General features: G+C 43.6%; 1 protein-coding gene across 2 annotated transcripts in view; it reads right to left on the bottom strand.

Annotated features, from left to right (window-relative positions):
- Positions 1 to 203: 203 nt before the first annotated feature.
- The window catches only part of LOC308120980 (phosphofurin acidic cluster sorting protein 2), a 49,387-nt gene continuing 28,993 nt past the window's right edge, over positions 204 to 20,597 (bottom strand). The window contains exons 5-25 of one of the 2 annotated variants that reach the window (XM_080481964.1): positions 20,048 to 20,210; positions 18,475 to 18,566; positions 18,174 to 18,254; positions 17,737 to 17,796; positions 16,224 to 16,375; positions 15,110 to 15,203; positions 14,148 to 14,231; positions 11,971 to 12,098; positions 11,675 to 11,807; positions 11,476 to 11,580; positions 11,206 to 11,312; positions 9,779 to 9,933; positions 9,565 to 9,675; positions 8,321 to 8,423; positions 7,592 to 7,624; positions 4,338 to 4,380; positions 4,189 to 4,231; positions 3,527 to 3,665; positions 3,218 to 3,441; positions 2,060 to 2,173; positions 204 to 1,852 (exon numbers count right to left, since the gene is read on the bottom strand). In XM_080481964.1, the coding sequence (XP_080338090.1) occupies positions 1,737 to 1,852; positions 2,060 to 2,173; positions 3,218 to 3,441; positions 3,527 to 3,665; positions 4,189 to 4,231; positions 4,338 to 4,380; positions 7,592 to 7,624; positions 8,321 to 8,423; positions 9,565 to 9,675; positions 9,779 to 9,933; positions 11,206 to 11,312; positions 11,476 to 11,580; positions 11,675 to 11,807; positions 11,971 to 12,098; positions 14,148 to 14,231; positions 15,110 to 15,203; positions 16,224 to 16,375; positions 17,737 to 17,796; positions 18,174 to 18,254; positions 18,475 to 18,566; positions 20,048 to 20,210 (2,280 nt within the window). In that variant the 3' untranslated portion in view covers positions 204 to 1,736. The remainder of the gene's footprint in view (positions 1,853 to 2,059; positions 2,174 to 3,217; positions 3,442 to 3,526; positions 3,666 to 4,188; positions 4,232 to 4,337; positions 4,381 to 7,591; positions 7,625 to 8,320; positions 8,424 to 9,564; positions 9,676 to 9,778; positions 9,934 to 11,205; positions 11,313 to 11,475; positions 11,581 to 11,674; positions 11,808 to 11,970; positions 12,099 to 14,147; positions 14,232 to 15,109; positions 15,204 to 16,223; positions 16,376 to 17,736; positions 17,797 to 18,173; positions 18,255 to 18,474; positions 18,567 to 20,047; positions 20,211 to 20,597) is intronic. The other variant, XM_080481965.1, reaches the window with a different exon arrangement.

Here is a 20,597-nt window from a genome sequence, read left to right as displayed (position 1 = left end):
CGCCCCGTCCTCGGCGGAGCCGTGTCAGACAGGACACGGTGGTAATCGTTCAGATCTGCCAACAATTCACGTAGTGAGCATTCGACCGAATGCTCTCGCGCAGGGGTTTTCAAAGTGTGGCGGGATGAGCGCTGGAGTGACGTTACACCCAACTGTTACGTACTTTGTATCACACTAATTCTTTTGGGGTTTTTTTTACATTACAGAACATTAAAAGTCTTCTCATGCCAGTTAGATGATTCTTGATTAATATTACACTTACTGATTAGAGGTTATATTTATTATTTTACAATAAATTCTCTTCTAAATCTGTGTCTCACTAAAACATTTACAAATTTTCTTTTTCTTTTTTACCACGACCACACAAAAAAAAAAAAAGAAAGTTAAAACAATCACGTTGGGAGAAGCTCTCCGGTGTCCCACACTTTGAAAACCACTGCTCCAACACATATGCTCGGCTAAAATAAGTTCTAAGAACAATGATCTCCACAGGGACCACGATAAATGTACAACTTGACTTGGTGACGGACGACGTTTGGCCGAGCCGGGGAGCTCTCTCGCGATCGACTGTAAAACAAACTTGACTTTTGGCACATCGATGCACAGTCTAGGTTGAGCAAGGTGCGAGCGAAAAACACATGGTGGCTATCGCCATCGAACCAATTCAACCTGAAACTGACTTCAAAAGAGGCCCGATTACAACACAGGGTGGAGACGGCAGCTGTGAGGAACAGTAAAGACAGTTCATACAGGCTAAATTTGGCTTTCAGCTGTTGGGGAGTTGGATTAAAAGTTGTTACCCTGCTTCTAAGTGGTTGTTGCTGTACAGTAGAAATGTACACGCTCGCCAAAAGGAACCAAAAAAGAATCCGTTTCTGCAATATTAAACTCATCTAATGAACAAATGTGTCATAGCTACATTCATTATAGCTACCTTCAAAACACCTTGCGTGAGTTATGTAAGTTTGTTTTAGTTACACAGTGCGCTTCAAAACAACCAGGCAAAAATTGGATTTCTCCGCACCTTCCTATAAAAACTGACCTGTCCGGGAAAGTAAAGGGACGAGTAAGAAAGAAAAAAACCAGAACTGAGTTAGAAGAGAAGGTTTCCATCTAGATTCACAGCAATATTCCAACTTTCAACGACAAAACACAAACACGGTCTCCAACAATCTCACGCACGCCACTGCACGTCACCAGCACACTCCTCCATTGTCTATAGAGTAACAATAATTGTAGGATTTCACAGAAATAATAAAATGTTAACAAAAAAAACAAAAAACAAAGTGCAAACACAGCTGCCATTATCGAAACGTGGCAAATTGTCAAAAAACCTCAAAATACCTCCGAGGCGGTAGCACAAATCTTACAAAATAGTACTTGTTCTTTTTGTAGTGTGTAAAAAAGAAAAGAGAAAAACAACAACACCCAACAACATCGAAAACATCAAACTGACGACATGAAATTTTGTGTCTTGAAACACGTGGTTGTGGGTCAGTAAGATTTCCACAGGAAAACTATTACTGCCTTGGGGTGGGGGTGGGGGTGGGTCGGGGTGGGGTAGGTGGGGTGAGGCCTGGCGGCTCCACCTCTGATTCCCGGTCGCCTCCCGGTGAGACAAGTGCAGCGGAGAGTCTGCTGGTTTCATAGCAGATGGTGGCACAAGAGGGGGGGGGGGGGGGGGGGGGGGGGGGGGGGGGGGGGGGGTTGGGGTGGGGGGTGGTGTGGTGTGGAGGTCACACAGGCTTCGTGTAACCAAAGATTCCCACCGGGAAGTGCTTGACGTGCGTTGGCCACTGGGCGGCGAGCTGGAAAAACTTGACGTCGTTCCACTCCACTCCGTCTATGGTGACTGAGAAACGGGAGAAAAGGAAGGACAGAGAGGTAAACGGCGCATTCAAAAAATGGTACGGTCCGAGCTGGGTTCATTTTACACCGACAGCTGTGTGTGTGTGTGTGTGTGTGTGTGGGGGGGGCATAATTGTTTATTTACACCGGCGGGCCGGTGTGTTGGCCCAACAGCAGATGGCGGTGCGGCTACAGCTGGAGGCGCTCTCACCTCTCAGCATGGTGTGCTGGTGCTTGGCGGTGCAGATCAACCTGCTGATGCCGTCAATCACTTGGCTCTTAGAGTCCAGCTCTTTCTCCTTCGGCTTCTTGCTGAGAAAAATAACTGGAGATGGAAAGAAGAAGCGACCGAGTCATGAAAACGCCTTTTTCCTCTCTCGAAATATATTCATGTATTTCTTGACACTTAAACAGGATTTTAATTTATTATTATTTTTTTTTTTTCCCCATCTTGTGGAGTACTAATGCATATTTGAACACAAGCAGTGTTGGAGCGCGTGTCTCCAGACGAGACTGTGAAGTGCAATGAAGCGCCTCAAGCAGTGACACTTGAGTCAGTGTCAGTTGGGGCTGAGGAGAAAATGAAAGGGACGGGGGCGTGGAGTTACAGAGAGATGGGTTCACCAAGTCTCAGCAGTCTACTTCCTATCGCTGCTTGCCACTGGAGGTGAAAATGTCTCTCTTTTAATGTTGCCAGCACCGGGGCAGACCCATAGAACTCTAGAAGGGGGTCACACGGGGGGCGGACCAAGAGTTAAACTTAGCATGGCCTCCAGAAAGTGATCAAAATGAAAGCTGCCACTGATGTCCCTTTAGGCAATTTCAACAGCTTGCTTTTGTTGGTTTCTGGCCACGTTTACATATTGACAGGTATTTACGACAGATATTTTCCCCTCTATGGTTTCCAATAGAACATTGTTCAGACCAGATCATTTTCAAAAAACTTTTTCAATGACACAAAGCTGCATCAAATCATTGATAAGAGTACAAAACAAGTCAAATACAAGAAAATATTGCCGGGGAATCATGTCAATCAAAGCATGTTTTTAGAACAGTAACAGTAAACACAGGTCGTTACAATATATTATATATAATAATAAAACAAGATAGAATCATTTTCGATGACGTGTAGCTTCATTTGTGTGTAAACAAAAGGCCCAAACGTATTGAAATATCACAGCTTTCACTTGTTGTCGCGGAAACCGGGCCGTAGCTGTTGGGGTTTGAAGGCAGGGTGGCGAAGTCCTGAAGAACGTGTTACACATTTGGCTTAGTTTCTGAATTTGTTCTCCCTCTATCTGTGAGTAGTGAGAGAAGGGTAAAAAGATCCACGCCCTACAGCTGAAAACTCCAAAGTCAGCCGGCGTACCTTTCTTGTTCTTCTCCTTGGTAACGACGGTCATGGCCATGCTGGGTGGGGGGGTGAGTTCCCCCCCACAAGGGAGGCGGCTGACTTGTAGTGAACGGAAGTTGCTCTTCAGGGTGTTCTTCAGTCCCACGTCTCTTTTCTCCCCGTCTTTCTTCTTCTCGGGGCCTTGCCAGGTCCAGTAGTCCACCTGGAGCCCCATCACCTCGCTGCCCGAACACGGAGATCTGCACAGAACAACGTGCGGTCAGACAACATGAAGCTGCCGGAAGGCAACAGTGTGCAGGGTAGATACTGTGGCTGTTGGCATACCCAGCTCCAGACAGGGCGGTGGACACAGAGGGGGACTGTGGGGGGGTTCCCCCGATCTCTTTCCCATACGGACCAGCCGTTGGAGGCGTCGGCGAGGACAGGATGCTTGTGTTTCCCCCCATCGCATCATCAGAGTCCACTGCAAGTAGCAGAAGGAAACGTGTACCAAGTTAACCACATACGGGCGTTAAATGATGTCCAGTTGTGCAAACACAACCTGGATTCAAACCCATCATAAGGCGAGAGTGCTAACCACAAGAGGCCCCGGAGAATTCCAGCTAAACGAGAATTTATGACAGTAGTTTTGAAACGCTGAGGCCCGAGACCAGCACCTGGTGTAATACCACTTTGTACCACATGGGGGTGCAGAGGGCCTTGTCAGTCTTTTCCATCCAACAGGTTGTGTTGTTGGTGGATGCCACCCAGGTGTTCTACTCAAGACTTTTACCAGCTATTCCAATTGTTCCTCATTAATGTGACATTGAAATTTCAATTTTAAAATACCTGTTGTACCAACGAGAGTTGAGCAGCACTACGAAAACAATCCAATTTCACATCGCTGTCAGTATGTTTCACTGACAGTTCACTAACAGCTAACCTTTGTTTTATGCAAAATTCCAGTAAAGCTTGATGGTGCTCCTAAACACCACCGCCAGTCTTACCTGACGTTGAGAGGCTTTGCTCCACAATTCCGACTTTCACAACCTGCGATGACAAAGAAGCAAGTTAAAACTGAAGCAAACAGAATGAGCAACAACTACTTGAAACCAAACCCCCCCCCAGGACCCCAGGAGTTTCAACGAGATCTTACCCCGATAAATGGCACAAATTTCTGACAAGAGTCTTCATCCGGGCTGTGGAGAAAGAAAGAGCGATGAGTGGGTGGGTGACAGCGGAGGCAGTGGGTGTGAACACTGCCAACACTCCAGTGGTGCACATGAACACTGAATGGTCCTGGAAGGAAGATGGCGTCGCTGGTACCATGTCCCATCGTGGCGGGACATGGCACATGACTGGCTGAGGTGGAATGGGGGTCATCTCGGGGTCATGGTACAATGAAATGAATGAGAGGAACGCTCCTTACAACCAGAAGTAGACGGGGAGGGGGGTGGATCTTTCTCATCAAGGTTTATTTTCATAAAGTGCCGTTAAAGCAGTGACGTGCAGTCAGGGGAGGCACTGCCTCACCTGCCATCATGGAAAGAAAAAAAATGTAAAAAGAAAAAAAAAAAATTAAATTGTTATGTGTATCCAGTGATTATACTATAAAGTTATTTTCCATTTAACTTCACCAGTTTTAGATTATTTTTATTCAAAATCGCTGAATTTTCACATTTACCGTTCAAATACTGAGAAGAGACTTGCGGTGAGGCAGCAGCCAGCTGAGCCTCACCATGGATTGCGCAATGACTCGGCTAACTGCTGGCCTGCTGTGCAGTGAGACCGTATTGCTATCTCTCTGTATGTCGCTATTAAAATGTTCAAACACTTTTGCTATATGAATTATATTATAAATTTCCATAGTTTAGTTAACTGAGGTATATAATGTACAGTGTATTTTGTCAACAACTGTATGTGTGTAACGTGTTTCTTGTGCTGAGCAATCATAAAACGGCTGCGAAGACGCACTGGGTGAGGCACGCAGTTCTCCTGCCTCATGGTAGAGGGCGCTAGTGATCCCAGGGATCCTTCTTGCGACTCCTCGGCTGCAGAATAAGTGACAACAAGCTACAGTTAGCAAGTCAAGTGCAGCGGCAGCGATCGTTTATTTTTTCCTCTCGCCTGGACTTACTTTTAACATGGAGGATTACATATCTAAAATAAAACAGTTTTCTAAACTTCTATAAACAAGTTATCGATGCTTTTGTTCAGAAGGAGCGGCGCGTGGACTTCATTTATAAGTAAAGGCAAGACCATAATAACGTTTTTTTTTTATTAAATGTGCTTTTTTGTGTGCTACAGTTTGTATGTGTAAAGAATGCTGGTATGAGCTTTTAAAAATAACCCGTTAACTGCTGCCAATCAAATGGTGAATAAGATACTCTTTAGGGTTCATATGTTTGTAAATCTGACTGTGATGAAGTCAGTGCCTCACCAGCCATGAACCTCACCGCACGTCACTGCGTTAAAGTTTGAGTCCCAGTTGTAGCAACTGCAACTTCTTCACACTCTGAAGTGTTGAAGAGATGTTTGATTGAGAGGCTTTTACAGGTTTTGAGGAAAGTAGTTATTGTGGTTAACATTTGTGACTAACATTTTCAAAAAAGCTCTGACCTCGTAACAGAAGAGCAAAAGTTTGTGAAAACATGTGACTTCCTACACTTCCCCTCAGTCATTATAACCATTTACATATTAACACGATTCATACCAAGACGGTTTGCATCTGTTCTGGGGTATCCATAAAACCTAACATTCAAACCAGTCCTTCCTATGAAATGCGTCACAAGTAGCCAGATTGATACGACTCACACAGAAAAGCAGGTTACGCTGCACAAATTAAGAACTTTCAACAATCTGTCCAACCAAAGCAGCACACGGTGTCAGCAGCTATGACAAACCCGCACAGTTTGCAATGTATGAAACCAAATCTTTTCTTCTGGAGTTATATGTGCACACATGGGAGAATACATGCATTAGTTAGTGGTTAGTGGCAGTCATGCAATTCATAACATCGCCTGTGTTCCATTTTGTTTTTAAGCCTAGACTCTTTTTTTTTTTTTTTTTTAAACCAATAGTTTCGTGGGTAAATTTTCTTTGCGTCATCCTTGCGTAACATTTATGGGCTACAGTCGCATTGCATAATGCCTAATAGTTATTGGTGCAAACATCTAGTTAAAATTAACCACCTGCATTAACAAGCTGGCTTTGTTTTCGTGGTATGTATATCAAGACACTACAACCCACCCTCAGGAATACAGTGCGGCGAATATAGAGACACGAAGCAGTGAAATGGCAGGAAGCTACCAAGTGAATGACGCTTGTCTCTCGAGGTTGGAATCTGCGTTGGAAACAAGCTCCCCTCAAGCCAGTCTGAGTATTCAAGTGGAATACCTGGAACTAAGAGGAGTAATTGTAATATTGATCAGATATGATCATTAAAAAATCCTGGTTTCATTTTCAGCCCATTATCAAAACTTCTTTTGGAGTACACACGGAGCAACTCAATCTTCAAGTTCTTCTCAAAGGTTTTGGTCTTGTTGAGCCTGATGAGAGCTTTCTGTCGCAGTATTAGCTGTGTGGAGGGTTTTCATTTCATTTAACATTATTACGCCTCCCTCCTCTTCATTCCAAAAACCTTCCCTCCATCGGCTTTCTGCTGCTGCAGATCATGTTTGTTGTATTTTGGCTTCCACTCACACGCATGAAAGGCATGGACAAATCAGAGCTAGATCTCGGTGTGTTAATCCAATTTCTAATAATCATGATCACTTTAATCATCTGATACGGGCAGAAATCAGACACTGACCATGTTTATTTAATGATGTCAGAGTTTGGTGACGGTAAAAAGCAGAGTTCCCTAATTCCTACACAGTAATCAACAACAGACATAAGCAGATCTAAAGATAGACAAGATTTCTAATCCAACTTTGAATGTTATCAAAGTGTTTGGCCACCAAAATGTTTCTTGTGAATGACTTCTTTGCACTAATAAAAAAAACCACACTATTACTTGAAGTTATTTTAGGCGTAATGCCAGCTACAGGGAAAACCAGTACGTGTCCCAGGTCCTTAAACTTTGTATGATCTGTGACAAAAAAACGGGCTTGGGCTAAACTTTCAAAGTATTTATAATAAAATACAAAAATATGTATTAAAAAAAAATAAAAATTGTCAACATTTGTTTTGAAGGTTGTTAGGCAAATCTTCACAGCAAACAACACAGACGGCGGAGTAAGAATCAACGTCACACCAAACCAAAGACACAAGTCAGGACAGAGTGCACGGTGAAGTCACGGTGAGTGTTGAGTGTGAAAAGGGAAATGTTAACACACGGCAAAGGAGCTCAAGCCAAATGGAGGAGGGCAAACTGGGAGGGCAAAACAAAACAAGAGTTGAATTAGATACCTGATATAAAAATCAAAATACAAACTTCTTTTCCTTGAATGCAAATCAAAGGGAAAGGGGAGGAGAAGGAATGCAACTGTTAAAACTGTGTTGTATTTAGTACCTTCTGACCAAGAGGACGCCACTCGTACAAAAAAAGGGGGAGGGTTTGGTCAAACCGCAGAGAGAAAACAAGCAAATGCACAGAGAAATGCAACAGTCTGTTGAGTGGGTGTATGATTGTATAGGAGACTGTGAAATGACTGTTTGTTGTATTTGGAATTCCAACAATTACTTCTGCGTTGAAGGAACCAATTTTTTTTTCTGCTAATTTTGAAAAACTGGAAATCAGCCAAAAACCTGCATGCTCTGCTTGGTCATTCCACAACGCAAAATCCAATCTATTGTGGGGGGCTGAAACGATTATCAGCTTTACATGTGTATGACTCTCTCTATGTGTTTCATGGCTATGCCTGGAGCTGCATGCTTGCATGCATATTGAATTAAACATGTTCCTCATGCAGTTTTGCTGACATTCACTCCAATTAATAAAAAAAAAAAAAAAGCAAATGACAGACTGAGCTGTAGTCGCCACATTTCAGACTAACATCTAATCTGAGAACATCCAATTAAGTATTGCAAGTCGAAAAGTCACGGCAGCAGAGCACAAAAAAAAGCACAAATGTATACGTGCGAACAGAAAGACCAGACATATGCAGACAGGACAAGTGCAGCCAAAGCCACTTTTACCTCTTCTGTTTGTAGGTCAGCATGGCTTCTGAGATGGGGAACTGATGGGACACGTTGGCTCCAGCCAGGTACTGAACGACTCTTCCTGCTACATCGATGTTGTCTGCAGAGGGGGGGGCGTAGAAAAGAATGGATGTTAACAACAGGCGTCTTCCGTTGTTACACCTGACTAACAAGCTGCGAGACAACTGATGCACATGCTAATTTGCACACGCGCCAGATTGCTAGGAGACTGTGCATTAATCATTTGCATTCCACTGAATTAAGGAGACGGGGAGTTGCTGAGTGTAAAATGTCATTAAAATGTCGGTGAAGTCAGCCGTACGACAGAAGATGAATTGCGTGTCAAATAAAGGCCATGGGCTCCGTTGCGTGGAGCCGGCTATATATCTCTGAGAACCTGGCGTGAAGTTTTTGGAATGCCCATTTATTTTACCCACTGCATGTTTTCCAGTGGAGAGTAAAAGGTGGGGTACAAAAATAGCAAGTGTAGAATAGATGGAAGATCCAGTGCTTTTTATAATGATTCAATGTGAGGCGTAACTCAGGCATCAGTGGGGATTTGAATTCAGAGAATTAATAAGTGAGAAGTATATCGGGGCTTGTTTGAGCGGAACAAGTGACGATGGAGGAGGAGGAGGAGGCAGAGGATTGTAACAGAAGCTCAAATATGTGTGTGAGAAAGAGAAATTTACAAATTGAAAGTGGGCGTACAAACAAAATCAAAGCTAATAGAGAATAAAGCTATCAAGACAATTAACAACAAATTCTTAAGCAAACAAATGAATGATGCTTGGACTGATTCTAGATTCTTCTTACTTTACTGGAGTCACATTAATTGGCTGCAATTGTTGAACAATTCTATGTTTTATAGCTAAAACCATTCCAGATGTGTAGACAAACACAAAATGTCACTAAAGGTCCATAATCTCATGATGATGCGGATTATAAAACAACAAAATCCCACGGTGTTGTCTGCTTCGGCGAGCTTTTGCTTTTGTCTGGGGCAGATTCCTGACAGCAGCCGACACTTTACAGGGAGGAGAGACAGGGCCATGATCCAAAACAGGCTGCTGCTGTCTTCTGCAATTGGGAGAAATCTTTTTCTTTCTTTTTTTTTTTTCTTTCCACTCGTCAGCCGGTGACCCTTTGCTCTGACCCCATTTCTTTCCCTTTCAAGCTGGTTGCACATTAGACACGCAGCCCTTGCTTTTGTAGCCAGATACAAGAGCGAGGGTCGGTACCTGAGGCGGGCCGTTCCGTCCTGCAGAACAGCTCTCTCCACGCGGTGTCCATAAAGATGCTGTTGAACCGACTGTCGAACGAGGCCACGTACTTTGCCAGAGGGTGAGAGCCTGTGTTAAAAGCGCAGGCAAATCTTAGTACATAAAACAATGACGTGCAGAAGGTGGCGTGCGTCGCTGGATTTTTTTTTCACGACAGGGCAGGCTCGCTCACCGATGGGGATCACCAGGAAACGTATGTAACTGAGCCAGTCGGGGGTCTTATTGGCGAGCTGCTCCACAAAGAACCTCAGGATGGTGCTGAGGTAACTCTGGTCACCTGCCACCGCCACCTTCATAGTCGGCGGTGTCTGTGCATTGCAGTTACAGCTGTGAGGGGCAGGACGCGGAGAGAGGGAATGAGTGATTAACAGCAAGATCTCATTTCTAAATGTAGGTCAGAGAGAGTGTGCAAGTAAAATTATGGACGTTAGAAAGATTTAGATCTCAATAGGATTTCATTTAAAAATGGGCTGGCTAATATAGTTTAAAATTATATAAACTGACATTTGCAAGAGCCCGAGCAGCTTACTCTTACTCAAGTAAACATGGCAGCTTTCCGATGTTAATCCCACAATGAAAAATGCAGGACCGATTCAATTTCTAGTGAATCCAAGATAGAATTGAGGTCATACACATTTTAGCAGTTGACATTTGTCCTCGGTGTACTTTAACAATCCAAATATATCTATTTAATTCCCACAAAAACCCTTTTTTCCCCTGGCATTCCCATGGCAATGTAAGCACTCTCTGAATGTACACTGAAGCACCTCAACATCATCTGTTTCAAGAGCTCTAGAAGCCACTTCTGTGTTAAAAGTTGGTTAATTAGTCATTTTAATTGCCAGGGGGTGTGAATGTGACTTGGTGTCCGTGCCTGTTTCTCTACGTTTGGGCTGCTTCGGACTTTCAACCCGTCTCCTTACATTTCCAGGGGGATTAGATGTTAGATAGATAATTGGATCTATAGGACAATTTAATTGACTTTCCTTCATTGGGTTGTAATTATTTCCACATTTAATGTGATCTAAGCTTTCAAATCGTTTAAAGACACTGGTTAAGTGAGGATCAAATGTTTGCTGATTCAAATAAATCAGAAATCTCTCGGGATTTCCCCTTTTTTCTTCACATGTCTTTGCGGGAATAAAAAGTTCTCCTGACTCCCAGTATAAGCTGTTGAGGGAAAAACCTGGAGCCATCTTTGATGTCAACATCAGAGATGCGCATGGGGTTATGTCACATAGCCCCAGCTGGAGTAAACAAGTCAACTGAGGAGCAGGTGTGTGAATCATTGAACGGTTGCAGTTCAGCTGGATGGGGGAGAAAACATGTTTAATGACTGTCTCCTCTCCCAAAGCGGCTACAGCGAAGCACACAGATCAGAGAAGAGAAGGAAAGAAACCTGAACTCCAGGAGAAACTATCAATTCTGATAGAATGGTTTTACGGATGGAAAGCACTTTAAGCTGCATTGATGTCCTTGAATTCTATAGAGCCACCAATGAGGTACAGATTGAAAGAGGCCATCTAATGGCTTTGACGAACAAGCCAACTATGTGAAGCCCAGTGCCATTCAACCAGCGTATGTATGTAAGCGACTCACAATCTCTGGATGCGAGTCACAATGGTGTTGAAGGCAGCCTGAACGTCGGCAGCGGAGCAGGTGGACACAATGGGCTGGCCCTGTTCGTTGAGCAACTCGGCAACGTACTGCGCAGAAACACAGATGACAGGGAGACGGTTAGTTTTCGGATGTACAAAATACAGGCTGCAAATAAAGTAGGTAAACATGACACTGTCTGATCGCACACGGTGCGTGCACCTCTACTGCATGTGTGAACCGAAGTCGTGCAGTTGGAAAAAAATCACCCACCTGCCCTTGCCATTCCATTGTGTTGATGAGGATGATGCTCTCTGGGAGGCGTTCGTCAGAGATGAGGATCTGATTTAGCTGGTCGTACACAGACTTCCTGGGAACCTTGGAAACAGATGTGGAGCGCAAGAGTGTGAAACTGAGTCTATAATAAACACATCTGCAGCTGCGTACCGTGTTACATCTGTGTGTTGTTTACCTGCGCTATGAGCCGTGAGTCTGGGGAACACTCGCTCTCCATACTGCTGGTCCTGTCGCTCTGAGCCTTGGAGTTCTGTCTGTCTTTCATGGACGTGCTGCGAGGACGTCTCTGCAGCCTGTTTTCGGCTTTGCTGTGGAGGGGATCAAACGGAAAGAGCTCAAAATATGTGAGACAAAAAAAGCAAGGAAACTGATGAAGTAATGAGTTTGCATTCGACCAAAATTCAAATCGAAGACGGCACAACTCCACTGACTCAATGACAAAGACATAGGGAAACAGGCGCAGCAGTTTACCTCGGAGACATGTGGTTTTGGGACTCTGTCTTGCAGAGTTTGCCAACAGTGCTGGTCACCCGCTCAGTGCTGACATCCCAGTTGCTCACATCCGCTTGCCCCGTCACACTGTCATCAGTCTCTGGCTCCTGAACCATAAAGAGATGGAGCTCACATGAATCAAGGTGATAGGACTATATTGTTTATCACAGAGCATAGCTACTACCTGCAGTCTTCAAGAAGAAAATGTATGATCGGAAGTTGTTTAAAAAATAAGATTTGTAGACAGATTCTAGAATCTGTCTTGGACACAGTGTTTTCGGGCTTAAAGGAGAAAATGGTGGAAACCACTGATGCACTGGATGAATGCCATTTAAAACATTTTTGTCAATACTTCCAAGCAGCAATTACACCAGCCAACATGAGGGAAAGTGACCTGGAGCGATCTATGGATTATGTATGGATTACTGAACGGAGCCGTCCAGCCTCTGGGTTCCAAGGACAGAGATGTTAACATATATGGAATAAAATATTCAACAATGTCAGAGTGAAAAATCTTCTGGAAAAAACTAAACCAAAAAAAAAAAAAAAAAAACATGAGAAGGTTCTTCTCAGTGCTTGTGTTGTTACTGCAGGTGTGCTTAATGACCCACTTTTAAGATATCCGTCCACATCTGAAAGCAGTTAAAAGTTGAAATTGATGGATTTGATAGAACAAATTCATATACATTTTTGCAAATTCAAGATTTTTTTTTTTGGTAATGGAACAACATTCTGCAGCGAGAAACTGATAATAACCTTTGAGCCCCATTTGAGGAGCCTGTAGATATCGTTTGTCATGCTGCCAAAGAAAACACCAGGTTTTCCCATTCTGTGAGAAGACGAGAGCAGAGAGCTGTGGTGGAGAGATGCTGGCTTCGTGAATAAGTGAGCATTTGCTGCGTTCCAGTATCCTCAGAGCTTGGAAAACCAAGATGTCTTTTGGGTTGCAGAGCATAGAAAATGTAAGACCTGCCTCCTTCAGGTCAGTATCCAGAGGGTGATCCCAACTTTTGTTTTTCTAAATGATGTGCCCAGTATGACACTTTAGCACTATTAGGGTTTTAATTCCCCATTAGGAAGTTTGTGACTGTTTCAATGACTCATACATACAGCTCTGCTACTGTGTTGCCTGTGGCTGTTAATTTATCGTGTTTCTGTGAATAAAATCCAGCAAAATACTTTTCATTTTTAGAGCTGGTGTATGTTTGCATACATAACACATACAGGTGAAGCCACAGAGTGTTTGAAAGATGCCAGTTTATCATTAAAGATGGAAACGTCACGCCAAAGGAATCTACCTGTGATGAAACCTTCATTTAAGATGTGTGTGAGTTACATCGGACACTAGCAAGAAGGGAGAAATTAGCCCGAGAAAGAGACCAGTACTTCCCAGTGTACCTGCCACCTGAAAAGAATTATGGTAAATAAATGTAACTGAAAAAAAAACATTCTAATTTGGAGGTGAGTGCTTTGAGTAACAGTAATATAAATGTGACATGGATAAAGAAAATCAGGCATAAGGAAAAGTTGATGTTCACTATGAAAATAAACCCTTTTGGGATAGCTTAGGGATTGCCAAAATAATTAAAATAGTGTAGTGTAGTGAAGACAATCGCCATGTCTTATTTTCGGCAGCCCTGGCTGCACGGGGAACATCCACACTGACTGAACGACCTTGAACGCAACTCGTTTTTTATTGAGAAAGTGGCAACATTTCAAGCATTTTGAGCAACAAGCCAGCTGGAACAGAACATTAGTTCTTATGGTTGGAACTACCCCCCACCTCCCCCAATGACAGAGCAGATGAACAAGGGTAGACTGACCACACAGCACAACAGCCAAAACAAAGACAACCATCAATACTTGATTTAGCCAGCTGCCTCCCGGCTATTTTGAAGCTACCTCGTCTCATCTACTGATCCATACAGGATGATTGTGCTGTTTTGTTTTGTTTGCCTCTTGCTTCTCTGCTGCGTTACTTTTTCTCAGAAAACAACCACTGACACCCATGGGAGAAATGGGGCACTTAAGCAGACAGGGTAGGCGGTGGCGGAGGGGGGGGGGGGGGGGGGTTGAAAGGAAGCGAGAAATGTGAGAAAGACATGCTCAAGGTGATGTAGTTTTAAAATAAATCTGCTGCTGTTCCAAAAACATACCCCGATGGTTGTGTCTGTGATGCTGTCATCTTGATATCGCCCACTTTGCACTTTACACCTGTCCACAGTCAGAAAGGCTCCACTCTGCAGGGTAAACACACACATGCCCATACATTACATCATTGCAGCCATGCCGGGGGAAAATAAATGGCACAATCTCGCAGCTCCAAATGGAAATGTTATGTTCCATCTCCTTCAGGTACGACTGACCACTCGCAGGATGTGTAATTTCACAGTTGCACATGGTGACAGTGATAGACCCGCTGAGTAGAAATATCACAACGAGCAGCTGCACAGTGGACTGATAATTTGCAAAAATTGTGTGTGCTCAGGTTTGCTCTGCTGGCCATGTTTAAATACACCTCGAAACGTCACATTCAATTTACTTCAACATTACATCAAAGGCTTTTCAATCTGGCTGCGAGACATGTTGATGAAGTTCGACTGGAATGTTTACTGAGTGAAATGGAGGGCCCCAATAGTCTGAAAGGCTCCTGGCTATTTTATTACCAGCTAAAATGGATTCCCAGATATTTATAAACAGCTCTCCGTCTCTCATCATCACACTCAACATGTCTCTCTTCCTCTGCCCTTGTAGTTCCAATGGACCATAAATCTCTGAGTGGGAGTTTAGTATTGCTCCAGCCAATCTTCTCTCCAAGCATGGCAGCATATTTGTGTGTGTGTGTGTTGGAGAGGTCATTTGGAGTCAGTTCCTATAAATAAAGAATGGCTGCAGAGGTGACCAGGCTAAGGATTCAGTCTTCGATGCTTTTCCGCATTCATGCTCTGAATATCTTTCCTGTAGTATCCTCGGGAATCCCTCGATCACAGTGAGCACGGGAAGACCGCCAGAGGTTTAAACAGTGGGACAATACAGAGGAAGAGTCCAGTTCATACACGCACTGAGTAAACATTGAGGCTACGATACAATACTGTGGTGTGTTTGGTGATCAATTTACCGGACATGAGAGTTCTCTCTGCTGGCTTTTTTGGCTGTGTATGCTTCCGATCTCCGTCTGGGAGCTGGAGTGAGACATCCCTTCAAAAAACGGCCTGCACACAGGAACACACATTGGGATTCTTAAACTTTTTACAGCATGTATCACTTGAGAAAATGTTGTGCTCTCTCTTCTTTAGGTTTGTACTATTCTGATAACATTAAGTGTTCTCAAAGTTAGGAAAAAAAGGCTTTCCTCGACATAACGCAGTTTGAGAATCACTTTAAAAACAGAAACAAAATCTTATCCTATAACAAAAACACCATTAGTGAGCCTACAGCAGTATTGCTGTGTCTCAATGTGGTGTATGGTACTTTGCATCACATTAAACGCCACATTACTGCTCCTACCATCAAGTGATTTACCAATCTCAGATTTTCTTTAATGAACATAACATTCTCTCTCACTTTAATAAGATCAGAAGAATTACAACATGAAATAGGAGATTGAATCAAAACAACCAATGAAACCACAGAAACTAAGTTCCAACCAAGTTTACAGAAGAACGCTCCATAAAAACCACTCTCTACTGTTAAAGTTTCATGCACACGTTGAGGCTTAATAGAAAGTTTATTTCTCTTTATTTTGTCGACAAATAACTGTCGCCAGCTTGCTTTCAATGACCGCTGAGGTAACAGATTTCCACAGTTCAGAAATCGCCTCAGATCTTCGTGGCTTATCAATGAATCAGTGATCGTTTCATCCCATCATTACCAAACATGTCTGATCTTCATAAAGCTGGAAGGGAACTCAAGGATTTCGGATATGAATCAGCTCACAGTTGCATTGCGGATAAAAGGATTTAGTGCTGTGAAGTTAGCCTCCTGCTGAAATGACTGCAAAAGTACAAAACAGAAAGCTCAGCTTTTATGACTCTACTCTGAAGAAGCAAAGTGTGGATGGCAGTACATTATGGAGCGAGCTACTGTCCTGGATAAAGCAAGATTGCGATGAGTCGGAGCTGATTAACAAAAACGAATGGCTTCGAATAAATATCTTTTTTTCAAGGAGTGTAGATTGAAATCAGACCTCAACCGTCTGTGTGGAATGACCTGAAGAAAAGACATTAACGTACTTGAGCTTGGGTTTGGGAGTACTCAGGACGCTCTCGTTGTCCTCCATCTCTGGCCCACTGTCGCTCTGGTTGTACACTTCTAGGCTGTCGTAGAGTAAGTCCAGATCCTCTTCCACCTCCTGGGTCTGGTCTACCGGGTCGGAGTCCAGAACCTGCCGCAAATGACAGATGCAACTTTGGGAAACTGTAATCATGGGGCTTGTAATCACAGGTTTTGTTTCATTAATTGGTGCGGCTTATTAGTGAATCACTTTCGCAGGTGCGCTTAATGGAGCCTAAAAACGAACAACAACACCGAAAGGCTGTAAAATGACAAAATCTATGCAATAAATACATCACCGCCTCGGTTCTAAGCAGGGCAATTAAAATGTAAGTGAGTGTTGGAGGAGATCTAAGGTGCTGAGCCGTGCTCTGCCAGCTGCACAGTGGGGATGTATATCATAGGAACAGCACACAGGCAGGCCTGTGGACTAATCAGGTGATTAATGCCACTCCATAAGTGCAGGAGCTGGCAGGGAGCAGATAAACACAGTCTGTCCCCCCTCTCCTCCTCCTGGCTATGTATTTATAGAACCGAAGCTTCACACACTGCCCAAGCCACAAGGAAGGAGATTAGTGACAGGGAATGTGATAAAAGATCATCAGGCCACCTGGAGCTTCCAGAACTATCCTGCAAAACCCTACTCTGATACCCGGGAGGCTTTTGTAAGTGTTCCTCTGTTATGTCACCCTTGGCCTTAATTGTTTACATCACCTGTAAACTTCAACAACAAAAACCCCAAGATATACTGTTTAAAACAATAGTTTGTTACATCGTTGTTGATTTGATTCTGTTAATTGTTTGTGAAGACAGAAAGAGAAAAACAAGGCAACAATTGCTCCTATATATTTCACAGTTCAACAGCAATTATGATTATCATTCTAATGGCTGAACATGGATTATCCACTAATGGACCTCTAGAAGTAGAAGGCCATCACTGGTCGACATCCTGCTGATGACCTGGTTCCAGGCTATTATGCAGAATCCACAGAAACCTTCTTTCTTAAGTACTTACCAAAAGAAAGACACAAATACATTTATCATTACATTAAGTGGTAGCGAACACGGACGCTAATGGACCCTGCATATAAAGTGCCGCTGATGGAAATGTATGAATCATACATCCGTGAGCACAGACGTAATGTGGCCTAACGCCATAATGAGACTCGTGGCTCTGTTGCAGCAGTGATTTCTTTACTGGCCGTTCTCTTCCAATCAAGAGCACATTAGCGGTGATGTAGCAATGTGCTGTTTAGGCAGTCAATACTGAAATTATTTTGTCCCGCCCCCGGGGACAATTTAATATACTGTAAGTTTCACAGCTGGCTGGCAGAAGACTTCATAACCGAAGGGGCGAGAAATCCCAGAAGGCAGCTGTGCGGCGGATGGTGCATCCTCCGTTCCCTTTTGACATTGAACGCACTGTTCCGGTTGTCAATCACAACAAAAGCAATTATCTTTTCTGCAACTCACCTCATCTGTTACCTTGAACCTCTTCAACAACGCCACAAATTTCTGTTTGAAGTTCGGTTGCTGTAAAAGAAAAAAAGAAAAGAAAAAAAAAACCCTCTTGAATATGGAGTAAGTGTCTCCATTAAATAAGCATGACAGCTGTTCTCAGGCTTATACAGTCTCCCCGTTACTGCCCACTGGATTATTCATTCATAGCCATTCCATGTAAAGACCATTAGAATCAGTCCAGTGACCCCACAGTGTTCATTTACACACTCATCTATATCGTCTTAATGGCCCGGACAAATGGAACAGTGTGTGCCTTCCCTTAAAAGCTTGTAAAACAGCAAACACAGGTCCCAACTTATTCTCATAGTCAATGATTGGCGAGAATAAAACTCCCAAGTGAGTAAAAGAGAAAAAAAAGAGTGGGGGGGTGGTGGTGGCAAGCAACATACCCTGGTCATTGAAGTGGTTCGGATCATTTTCCTACGGGGTTTCTTGGGCTTCCTAACATCATCGTCCTCATCATAAAGGTCCTGAAATATGGAGAAAATTGATGATATCGATTGAATAATAATTAAAAAAAGCTTTTTGAGGGGGGGCTAAATATTGAAAATATACTGTAATAGTAAAACAAAGAGAAAAAAGAAAAAGAAAACAAACAACCGCTAATCTTCTTACATAACGTATTCAATAATATAAGAGGTAGTAATTCTAGTGTTTGATCCCACTTGGTATTAATCCCCTGGCACCGACCTGGCCGTGAACGGCGTCATCACTGGCTTCCTGCTCCGACGAATAGCTGTCGTCATCGTCCTCGGAATAGTTGTCCATGTCTGGGGAGCGGTCTGACACGGACCCAAAGCAAACATACATAAAGACAACATTCATATATTACCAGCTGAAAACATCTATCTTATAAACAGATCCGTCTTCAAAAAACAATACATTTCGATTACATATACAATAAATTCAGTTCTAAAAATGTGTGTTTTAATAAACTATATGAGAGCTCTACCCTCCACTTATTTATTTTTCCGCAATTTCCCCCCCCCCCAAAATCAGGAATAAGCAACCCCGAGACTTCCAGATTTTTGGTTGGATTGGACACATCTAATTTTTCCCTCACTGAAAAAAACGGGCAAGAAACAGTTCAAGATCCAAATTCAAGTGTTCTTTTGTAATAAATGCACTAATACAAGGTGATCTGGTCTTGACATCTTCAATAATATACAGTAGTTCCAGCAGCATTCGAGAGCATCACACAAGGAATCCAGCATAGCACCCATATGAGATAAATTATGCCATCTCTTATTTTTCACGGACGTATGGGGGAACCCCAAAGCAATTTTCCATCTTGTGTAGATAAAGTCGTTTAGTTTCCTATTACTTTGGTTTATCAGTAATGAATTGTTTTGGCGGCACGGCAGGAATAATGAGCAAAGTATACGTCTATGAAAAACAGTTTTCTTCCAAGTTTATAATCAAACACTAAATTTACTTGCTGAAAGTAATGAAATTATTATATGCAAATTAGAGTGCAGAGCTCTATTCATGATCCGTGTCCCACATTCTGATGAAGTTTTAATGACATTTCACTGGTTGAAACGTTTCGCTCGTCTTCTCTCTGTTTTATTGGCTTGTTCAGGCACATTTGTAACAGGCAGGAAGTTTTTGATGTGCTTGACAGCCGAGGGCAAACGAGGTGATGGGAGAGTGATATGGTTTCCAGCAGCTAATGCAGCCTTCCTTCCGCCGGCGAAACATCCTGAACTGTGTTCCTACAGGTGATGGATGCTGCTGGGGCGCACGGCAGAGAGGGGAAAGATAAACATCTTTCCTTCTCTCGGAGGAGTGACACTAGTTTAATACTTGGTGCATGAGCTCATCGGTTATGTTTGAGCGACCCCCTTAATAACATCCAGAACAGCGAGGGAGCGCCGCAGCAGGACGGAGGCACGGAGCCGAACAGGGCATACAGCAACCCCCGACACCCGCAACCCCCTTCCAGTAAGGTCCCAAATTAGAGCAGTGTAAGGGAATAGGCCCTACATCTGTTCAACTCTCAAATCAACATTACAACCATAGCTGAAGAGAATAACATATCTTTGGCCCGTAGGAAGGGCTGGGATTAATAAAGTTTATTCTGTGCTCAGCTGGGAAAGAGGAGCCATGTGGAAGAAGGAGAAGAGCGAGAGAGGCCTGAGCAGGGAGGCTGGCTCCGGGCTGAGAGCTGAAATTACAGCCGGGATTCTGCCGGGCAGTGTGGGCACAGGCCCGACGAACGGAGCCACGTGGGAAGAAGGCGGGAGCTGGTCAAGGTGCCCACCTGAGGTTTTGGTTTTGCGGCCAGCCTGGCCGCTGCCGTCCTCGTGGTCGATGGGCTGGCTGGACAGAGAGTACACGCTGATCTCCGCCACACGCACTGGCGCCTCCTTCACGTTGCTATGGAGACCCAGTATCTGTCCTCCGTCTGTCGGGTGTTGCATCACCTGCACAATATTTAACAACAGCGCGGAATGAGTTTGTATTAATTCAAATAAGAAGCTGACTCAAAGCCTTGGTAATATTGCTGATCATATTGTCTCGTACTGTCAATAGGACACACTGGTCACGGCATCAATTGCTTTTCTCGCCCAGATGCCTTCATGTCTCACACAATCACTGCGTCTTTCAATCACTCTGGACAAGTGATTGCAATGAAGCGATAGCAGCAATGAAGCGACATTCCAAATACAAATGCTTCTCCAACAGTGAGGCAGGATGGAAAATTCTCCTCTGTTTTTCCCGAGCTGACAAGGATCCAAGAGAGATTAAAATGGCCTCTGTTACACTGCTTTATGCTCACGGAGATTTACAGACTGATTACCAACCGAAAG

This window comes from Lipophrys pholis, assembly GCF_963383615.2.
Source record: "Lipophrys pholis genome assembly, chromosome: 15".
Taxonomy (NCBI): domain Eukaryota; kingdom Metazoa; phylum Chordata; class Actinopteri; order Blenniiformes; family Blenniidae; genus Lipophrys; species Lipophrys pholis.
The sequence above is the reverse complement of the archived record's forward strand: the minus strand, read 5'-3'. Positions and strand labels throughout refer to the sequence as shown.